Source organism: Phocoena phocoena, chromosome 9 (genome assembly GCF_963924675.1).
Source record: "Phocoena phocoena chromosome 9, mPhoPho1.1, whole genome shotgun sequence".
NCBI classification, from domain to species: domain Eukaryota; kingdom Metazoa; phylum Chordata; class Mammalia; order Artiodactyla; family Phocoenidae; genus Phocoena; species Phocoena phocoena.
Window position 1 is genome coordinate 92,572,380 of NC_089227.1, and position 10,248 is coordinate 92,582,627.

The 10,248-nt window shown below is 42.8% G+C and overlaps 1 protein-coding gene across 5 annotated transcripts in view; it reads right to left on the reverse strand.

Annotated features, from left to right (window-relative positions):
- SLC37A3 (solute carrier family 37 member 3) overlaps positions 1-9,936 on the reverse strand; it is a 35,506-nt gene extending 25,570 nt beyond the window's left edge. For 4 of the 5 annotated variants that reach the window (XM_065883688.1, XM_065883687.1, XM_065883686.1 and 1 more), the window contains exons 1-3: positions 9,775-9,863; positions 8,412-8,520; positions 1,738-1,830 (exon numbers count right to left, since the gene is read on the reverse strand). In XM_065883688.1, the coding sequence (XP_065739760.1) occupies positions 1,738-1,830; positions 8,412-8,520; positions 9,775-9,863 (291 nt within the window). Of the gene's footprint in view, positions 1-1,737; positions 1,831-8,411; positions 8,521-9,774 lie in introns of all 5 variants that reach the window. The other variant, XM_065883684.1, reaches the window with a different exon arrangement.
- Between the last annotated feature and the right edge of the window lie 312 nt (positions 9,937-10,248).

Here is a 10,248-nt window from a genome sequence, read left to right on the forward strand (position 1 = left end):
ACACCAAGGGGGGAAAGCAGGGGGAGAGCGGTGGGATGAACTGGGAGACTAGGACTGACGTGTATACACTAATATGTATAAAATAGATAACTAATAAGAACCTGCTGTATAGCACACGGAACTCCACTTCACTGTACAGTAGAAACTAACACAACATTGTAAAACAACTATACCCCAATTAAAAAAAAAAAAAGGCTGGCCTGAGAAGCTAGGCTAAATGATCCAAGATCTGCTCCGACTATGTCTGTAAGTTTCCTCTTCAAAGAAAAGATATTCTAGTAACCACCCAAATAAACATTTGGAGATTACTTTGGGACTTTCACCCAGCATTTCACATCACCTGCACATTTACACCTAAAAGGCTTTTTTATAACTGGACACTTTTTTTTTTTTTTTGCGGTACGCGGGCCTCTCACTGCTGTGGCCTCTCCTGTTGCGGAGCCCAGGGCCCGGACACGCAGGCCCAGCGGCCATGGCTCACAGGCCCAGCCGCTCTGCGGCATGTGGGATCCTCCCAGACGGGGCACGAACCCACAACCCCTCCATCGGCAGGCAGACTCTCAACCACTGCGCCACCAGGGAAGCCCTATAACTGGACACATTTTAAAGATAAACAGTAAGATGCTGGGGATAAAAGGTCAGACTGCTCCCCCAGGGGCACAGCTCCAGCTATGGCCACCACAGCTCTAATTCAGCAGCCACCACAGACACTCCCTAAGGCCAGACAGAGACTCTGGCTGCCCGATCCCAGGATACTCCCTCAGCCAGAGCTGGCCCCGGCTGTCCCGGTTCTGCTCCCAGGACGATGCCACCCTCTCGCGGTTCTCCTGCTCCCTCTCAGCCTCCCTGGCCCACCCCTCATCTTCCCCACCTCGAAATACTGGAAGCGCCCCAGCCCCGGCTCAGTCTTCCTACCTCCTCCCTGTCCTTATCAACTCTCCTGACCATTTTCATCCAGTCTCATAATTTTAAAAATCATCTACGGGACTTCCCTGGTGGTCCAGTGGTTAAGACTCCACACTCCCAATGAAGGGGGTCCGGGTTCAATCCCTGGCCAGGGAACTAGATCCCGCATGCATGCTGCAACTAGGAGTTCGCATGCCACAACTAAGGAGCCTGCGAGCCGCAACTTAGGAGCCCTCCTGCCGCAACTAAGAAGCCCACGTGCTGCAAGTAAGGAGCCAGTGAGCCACAACTAAGACCCAGCACGACCAAATAAATAAATAAATTTTAAAAAATAAAAATAAAAAATCATCTATATGTAAAGGGCTCTGAAATCTCCACCTACACTCAGGCCTCTGCTCTTCACGAGGTCCTCCCCGGCCGTCCTACATACACGACAAACCCCCTCCTGCCCCCCCACCCGGGCCTGGCTCTTTGCCATAGCACTTACCACCTTCTAATACACTCAGTCATTTACTTATTTACAGCATTTTGTTATCGTTTGTCTCCCGTAGCTCCCACTCAAGAAGAGAAGCTTAAAAAAGAATATAAGCTTTATGAAGGAAGGGATTTCTCCTATGATGCTCACTGATGAATCCCCATCAACTAGAAAAGTACCTGGCACATGCTAGGTGCTCAAAACATATGTGTTGAATGGAGGAATAGAGGAATGGGAAGGACACAAAATATAAATTCTCCTCAGTCAGCAAATTCAAAATCCCTTGCCAACTTCATAAGGTTTGGAGTAATTTTACATTTTTCCTCAACTTAAAAGCCTAGAGTTCTGAGACTTACCACAGCATAGGAGAAGAGGAAGATGGTGTCAAGTGTTCCGAGGAAAAGAGTGGCTTCCTCTGCACTGGGAAACAAATGGTTGCTGCTCCAGATCTGCAGTCACACAAGAACCAGTCAGTCCCGCTGGTCCAAAGCACCTACACACAAAACTACCACCCACCCCCGCATCACCAGGTGGTGATACTGAAAAGAGCAAATCAGCATTCTGTACATAGGGAAACACATATGCGAAAAAGGTCCACAGGCCAAAATCATTTGCATAACACTAAAATGTTATTTGCTTTTTCCCTTTAACTTTTCCATTGATGGTGCAAAAGCAGTGGTGGGTAAAACTCCTGTGCCTTAGCACGGATCAAGGCGGTTACACAACTGTACTATTATATATATATATATATATTTTTTAATTTATTTATTTATTTTTGGCTGTGTTGGGTCTTCGTTTCTGTGCGAGGGCTTTCTCCAGTTGCGGCGAGCAGGGGCCACTCTTCAGCGCGGTGCGCGGGCCTCTCACTATAGCGGCCTCTTGTTGCGAAGCACAAGCTCCAGACGCGCAGGCTCAGTAGTTGTGGCTCACAGGCCCAGTTGCTCCGCGGCATGTGGGATCCTCCCAGACCAGGGCTCGAACCCGTGCCCCCTGCATCAGCAGGCAGATTCTCAGCAACTGCCCCACCAGGGAAGCCATTAATCACGGCATTCTTTAATGTCGCGCAGTTTAAAAAAAAAAGGCAATTTCACTTAAGAATGTCCTTGGCACATGCTAGACGGTCAATAAATATTTGTCGAGCAGTAAAAATTATTGACTTTATTAAATCTGGCCCCTGAGTACATTTTTTTAAATATTTCGTGTGATGAAGCAGAAAATATGCATACAGCACTTACGCACACCAAAGTATGATGGCTATCTTGAGAAAACTGTCTGAGCTGCAAGCTGGAATGTCATTTTTACTTGAAAGAGTGACTGACAAACAAACCCTAGTTATTCAGATTTGGGTATTTGGCAGATATTTCCTCAGAAAAGAATGAAATGAGCCTGTCACTTCAAGATCCATTCAAAGTACAAGACAGACAAATGGATCTTAATGCAAGTGTATAAAAAAGTTAATGAATACAGTTTCAGATTCCACATTGTAACTAACCTTTAAGAAATTGCCTCTTGTCAAATTCTCATGTAGTATCAAAGACAAATATCCACAATTAACAAAAAAGGCTATTAAAATACTTCTCCCCTTCCTACTATGTATCTGTGAAAGCCAAATTCTCTTCATATACTTTAAAGGATCAAGCGACTGCATTCAGAAGCAGACATGAAAACCCACTGTCTTCTGTTGAGCCAGACATGAAGAGATTTGCAAAAATGTAAATCAATGCCACTCTCCTTATTAAGTGATTTTTTTCCATTTTGAAAAAGTCATTTTTCACTAAATTTTATTTATGTTAACGTGTTATAGGTTATTTAGTTCATTTATAAATAATTTAAAACCAATGTAGTTTTCTTCAATGTCTCGGTTTTAATTTCTAAAACAGTAAGTCTCTATAAATACAAACCCATAGCTCTTTGGGGTCTTCAGACCAAAAAGTTGTTATACTAAATGATTTCTGAGATAGGTTATTATAGAAAATTTGACTTTGGAATATTAAAGAGAAAAATCACAATCGGCAACTTAAAATACACTCTACCTTCTAACAGAAAGTAAAATCCCCAAATTGTAAAAGAATATATAAAGTGTGATCCTAAAGCATTGTGACTCACTTCCATGAGGCTTAACGCCAACAGTCTTGTTACTTTCCCTCACACACTGCTTTCATGAGCGATAAGAAAGCAGCCCACACGGCTGAGACCCATCAGTATTTCAGTGTGCCAACTTGGGGCCCGAAATATCTCCAATTAGAGTTATTTTGCCACCTTCCTCTCTAACCACAATCTTTGATCCCTGATGCCATCCAGGCTCAACAGGACCCAGAATTAAGCCCTGGGGGGCACACACCAGTGTGAGGAGCTCACATTCAAGCAGTTGCTCCAAGTTTCAGGGTTTTTTTCTTTTTTCTTCTTCTCTTACTAGAAGCCACCAAAATCTCCCTGCAGGTGTGGCTGACACAAAAACTGACAGGTTTCAAACAGCTTTTTTCTGTTTAAAATTCAGCTGAAATACACTTCTGACTGCCTACTTAACAAGTGTAAACAAACCCCAAAACTTAAAAAAAAAAGAAAGCAGGACTAACAAAAAGATTCAGAAAATAGGATAAAAGAAAAAAAAAAAAAAAGAAAATAGGATAAAAGAGAAAAGGCTAGTGAAGAAAGTTAACATCGATAATACAGCTATACAAACAGGAGAGAAGATGACTATCTTGAGGAAAACTGTGTGAGTCGCAAGATGAAAAGTCATTTTTACTCATAAGAGTGACCGACAGACAAACCCTAGTTATTCAGATTTGGGTATCTGGCAGATATTTCCTCAAAAGAGAATGAAATGAACCTGAAGGTCATCAACAAAGTGACTTTAAGGTGCTCAAATCTCACCCACTGGCCTGCACATATGCACAATTGCCATGTGAAAGGACCAGCCTGTACGTGTGGAGGCCTTTCTTGTGTTGTCAGGGGAGGGCCTGCATTAAGCTATGACAACCGCTACACATTGGGGCACTTCCAGGAAACACAAAAGGTCACAGTGTGGGTTTCCTAAGTGAGAATGTTTATCACTGAACTATAGCTATGCATGGGGGTGGGGAAACTGACACGAAAGAGCTTCCTGAAGCGGCGCTAGGAGGAAAGCTGAAGCTGACTTGTGGTCAGGGGTCAGGTATCTGTTGCTGTGAGAATCTGAGTAAGAGCAGCTGTGGCCGAGGTTGAGCTGGAACGTTGAGGGCACCTTGAATCCTGCTTTCCTCTCCTGGAGAGAAGTTTAGACTCTCTTACACTATTCCCTACACCCTGGAAGGACTGTGCTGTCTGGAGAGTTATGACTTTTTAACTTAATGGAACAAATTTTTGTTCACAATTTTCAATCAAGTTGTCCTCAAATCTTAGATTCAACCATTTCCTCTTCGTTATCTATAAACAGAGATTTTATATCATGATCTCTTACTATGTCCAATGTTTGCCCATGTCAGTGGGATCCATTATAAAATCTCAAGGTATAAAGACTGGGTCTGCTTAATTTTTTTGTAAAGCACTTAAGATAGCTATGCATAAACATGAAAGCTATAATAAGCACTTTTTGAGGATGCTGTTTAGGGCACTTAAGAAATGTTAAAAAACATATATAAACAAAATGTTTTTTAGAGTTGACTCATTTTATGTATATTTCCGGTTCTAAGAACGTTTCCACTTTGGACAAGAAAGTAAGTCTCCAAAGGAAGCTAGAGTTAAGATAGTTACAGACCCAGAAGCACAGAAGGAGTGAAAGGTACATACTGCCCTAGCCACTCTGCTCCCAGCAGCAGGCTTCAGGAAAGAAAAAACCTGGATTTTAAAGTCTACAGAAGGGAGTGGAAGGTTGGCACTGCTCTCTATGAGGGCAAGTATGGAAATACAAAGACCTCCAAGATAAGTCAGAACCCAACTTCTACATAATCAATCCATCCAAAGCTACTGAGTACATAGTTCTGAAAGATCAGAATGGTGAAACCTACTTCAATAAGCAGCAATTAGAATAAGTAAGTAAATATCTTAGCGGGAAAATTAATGCAAGTTCAACACAAGCTAATAATGTGACACGGTCACTGGCAGGAAAGAGTTACCATAGCAGACCTGATATGTACCCTTAACAAGGCCTACTTGAAAGGCTGGCCCCTGGAAACTTGGATCTTGGGAAGGTTCCCATCATTCCCTGCTAAGAGTGGCTCCCTGTACCTAAACTGTCTGTCCAAACAATATGGTTTGTGCTGAACACCTGCTTTCCTTATGGGAATGTGGAATTTTCATATGTGCCAGGCAGAGGGTGCCTACATGACTAGCCCCAGTAAAAACCCTGCCACCAAGCCTCTAATGGGCTTCCCTAGTAGACAACATCTCACCAGAGCTGTCATGACTTGCTGCTGGAAAAATTAAGCACATCCATATTATTGCACTGGAAAGGGACTCTTGGAAGGTTTTGCCTGCTTCCCTCTAGACCTTACCCCATGTGCTTTTCCCTTTGCTGACTTTGCTCGGTATGCTTCACTGCAATAAACCATAGTTTTGAGTCATATGCTGAGTCCTATAAGTCCCCCTAGTGAATCATCAAACCTGGGGGTGGCGCTGGGGATCTCCAACCCAGTCACCTAAAAAACAAAGGCTGTGTAACCAGAAATTCAGTGCCTAAATCAAATCCTATTATTCTATATATTGGTCAGCCTGTACCTGAAAGAGCATATTTAGTGCTCTGTGTCACTAAACTACAGCCGAAGGAGCAGGGATGTTTTGCCTCAACATGAGAAATTTAGGGAGACAGATTTTCCTCAAATATTTAACAGGCTGTCCTACAGCATGAATCAACTTAGTATGCACGGCTCAGGATAAAACCTAAGATCACAATTAAACAGCAGAACACTCTTACCTCACTATAAGAAAGAACTTCCTAATAATGAGAGTTAAATAAAAATGTAATTGTCCACCTAGAAAACAGGGAGTTTCTTCTCCCTGAAGTATTAAAGCAGAAGCTAGGTGGTCATCTGTCAATAATGACAAAGAAGGATTCTATACCATTTGAGAGGTTAGGGCATATGATCTCTCTAAGGCCACTTCACCTTGAGGGTCTGTGACGAGTCAGTTAATGATCATTCAGACATAGTTACCGTGCACACAACACTGGTCAAGGCTCCGTCAAGAAATGTAGCTGTCTAGTCTTAAAGCCTCCCTTTTAAAAGTCCTTGATTAAAAAAAAAAATGTCCCTGATAACTTCAATTCCAGAAAAATTGTTCAAGAGCATTTCCACTACAATGTCAGCTCCATGAGGACAGGCTCTTTTCTTTTTTTAATCCTCTAGGCTTTTATTGATTGACTGATTGATTGATTGTATCCTCAGTGCAAGACAGACTGAATAAGCAATTGACTGAATAACTTATTTACACCTCAGGGTATATTCATATAACCTTCGAATCTCTGTCAATTTTGAACTGGTCCAAATAGGGAAATAATTTTTAAGAAATAAAAATGCGGGGCTTCCCTGGTGGTGCAGTGGTTAAGAATCCGCCTGCCAATGCAGGTGACACGGGTTCGAGCCCTGGTCCGGGAAGATCCCACATGCTGCGGAGCAACTAAGCCCCTGTGCCACAACTACTGAGCCTGTGCTCTAGAGCCCGTGAGCCGCAACTACTGAGCCCGTGGGCCACAACTACTGAAGCCCATGTGCCTAGAGCCCGTGCTCCACAACAAGAGACGCCACTGCAATGAGAAGCCTGCGCACCACAACGAAGAGTAGCCCCCACTCACCGCAACTAGAGAAAGCCCGCGTGCAGCAACAAAGACCCAATGCAGCCAAAAATAAATAAATATTTTAAAAAGTGCAAAGCATATTAACATATACCTATAATTCCACATAAGTAGAGCTCAAACAACATAGTAAAGTTTGACAGGTATGGATTTTTGTATTGAAATATGGCATCATAAAGAATAGCATCTCCAGGACTTCCCCAGTGGCGCAGTGCTTAAGAATCCGCCTGCCAATGCAGGGAACACGCATTCGAGTTCTGGTCTGGGAAGATCTCACATGCTGCGGAGCAACAAAGCCCGTGCACCACAACTACTGAGCCTGCACTCTAGAGCCCGTGAGCCACAACTACTGAAGCCGCCGAGCCTAGAGCCCGTGCTCCACAACAAGAGAAGCCACCGCATGCACCGCAATGAAGAGTAGCCCCCACTTCCCGCAACTAGAGAAAGCCTGCACGCAGCAATGAAGACCCAACACAGCCAAAAATAAATAAATTTATTTAAAAAAAAGAATAGCATCTCCATTCCAAATAGTCATCAAAGAATTTACTTGGTCCAAAATGAATATAAGAGGGAATTCCCTGGAGGTCCAGTGGTTAGGACTCGGCACTTTCACTGCCAGGGCCTGGGTTCGATCCCTGGTCGGGGAACTAAGATCCCGCAAGCCACACGGCACAGCCAAAGAACAAAAACAAAACAAACAAACAAAAATGAATATAAAACTGGATACAGACTCCCTGACTTCAAGTCACTTAAACAAGATAAAAACTAGTGAAATGATTATGAAGTACATAAGTACCTCTCCATTAAACTATGTAATATGCAGTGCATACTACAGTGCACAGCTCAGGAGGGGAAAAAAACCAGCAGAAGCTGGGAAAAAAATTTGATAGAAAAAGTGGCATTTTATCTTGACACAAAGGAAAAAGCAAAATTTAGATGGGTGTAAGGAAGGTGAAAGATCATACAAAAGAATACAGGCAAAATCTCAAAGGCAGAAATGAGCATGGTACTTGTGAAACTCAATGAAAAAACCAGCCTAGCCAGAATTGTGTGATTTCAAAACAGTGAGAAATAAGTTGGTTGAAATGGTAAAACAGACCTGAATCAGGGAAAGCTAAGAAATCAGGCAGAATAGTTTGGATTTTATGCCATAGGAAATAGTAAGCCATCCTAAGGATGAATGAAACAAAACAGAACTTAGAAGAATTTATGGGTGGGCGTGGTTCCCCTCTTAAATCCACCCCAGCATTTCATTCCGCTTACCTCTACAGGCAGTTCAATTGACTTGTTAAAAGCACTTGGGGTCCACTGCTTAGAGATACTGACTTTGACATTGCTAAATGTTTTTCTTGACGCGTGGAGCAACGAGTAACTGCAAAAGAGAGAAGAAAGACAGCTGAATGGAAGAAAAACAGATTCAATAAAATCACAGATCTATTCCCATTTGTTTTATACAACTTGGAATTCTTCTTTTAAAAAAGAGAAATTCAGAAAGAAAGAGAGAGAGAGGGAAAGAGGGAGGAAAGGAACTGCTTTATAAGAACTATCCACTGAAACAGTCTCTGCTAAGCAAAGAAACAATTGACTTGTCTTCTTCAGTATGAGCCCCCATGTTCACTCATAACATGTCTCTGGACCTAGAAGATGGAGATGTGATGGACTGCAAGCCCTTTATATCATGGTTGCAGTTCTGTAAAGGATTTTAAGTCTTTACCAACCACTGGCCACTCATTGCACTAGCCATTCAGTGGCTTTTTACTTGGGGCCTGTCTTTTCCTCATACTGATGCCTCCCTCAACCCCTCACAAATGGATTTCCCCTAAAGCAAACATCCAAAATTACCTATCAACTCTTACATAATTAGAAAACCATTTTCCTAGTTTCTGCCTTAAAAAAAAAAACAACCATCATCATCATTTGCGGTGCCTTCAATAAAGATTAATTATAAATAAAATGTATTCAGAAGAAATAATCGAAATAGTTGAGTCACAGGGTTATGAAAAACGTGCCCTTAACACCAAAGAGCCTGGCTGAAGTCATCTACAGACCACTAAAGAGAGCCACTGAAGGCCACTGAGTCAGACATGGACGATTCTTCAGTCACACTGACTGGTCAGGCTCTCACACAAGTGACCGAAGTTCCTCAAAGAGGTCTCATACCATCTTTACTGCTCAAGGAGGCATAGAGCGTTCCCTGAATACACACATCCTTTGTTCGCAAGCTCCTGGTTTTAACAATTAAAGGACTTTACGTTAGAGCAAGGTTTTTCAATCACAGCAGTATTGATATTTTGGGCCCCCCAAATTCTCTATTGTCGGGGGCTGTCCCGTGCACTGCAGGATGTTTAGCAGCATCCCTGGTCCCAACCCACTAGATCCAAGTAGCACCCCTTCCCCCAGCGTGACAACTAAAAATGTCTCCAGACATTGCCAAATATGGGCAAGACAACCCTCGAGGACCACTGTATTAGAGCTATCATAAAGTACTGCAGAGGGACTAGCTGGTCCAGCTCATGATTAGCCCAGGCCAATCACTGCATTAAGCACTTGACATGCAATAAATAGCTCCTTCAAAAGGAAAACAAGGACAAGAACAACAAGAGAAGAGTTTCAGTGGTCCACTTACCTGAAGAAGGTGAGCAGGAACACCACCACATGGTGATGGCTGAACTGGGAGAGCAGAGCTCCTCTTTGAAAAATATTTGGCCAGGCCATGTTCCTCCTGACCTTCCTTCTCACCTTGACCTTAAAGTCAGGATAGTGAATGGTTTACATCATTTCTTCTTTCTGGAAAAACAAAACACATTATTAACATTACTCATAATAGGCATATTATCCAAAAACAGAATTATTTAGACTTACAACCAGTCACTGTATAATCAGGCCTAGAAAAAAAAAAATTACGTGGATTAGTTGACACCAGAAAACTAGATTGATAATTATGTTTTACAGCTATTAACTAGTCCTTTTAAAAGAAATCCTTGGGGATTCCCTGGTGGCACAGTGGTTAAGAATCCGCCTGCCTACGCAGGGGACACGGGCTCGAGCCCTGGTCGGGGAAGATCTCACATGCCGCAGAGCAACTAAGCCCGTGCTCCAC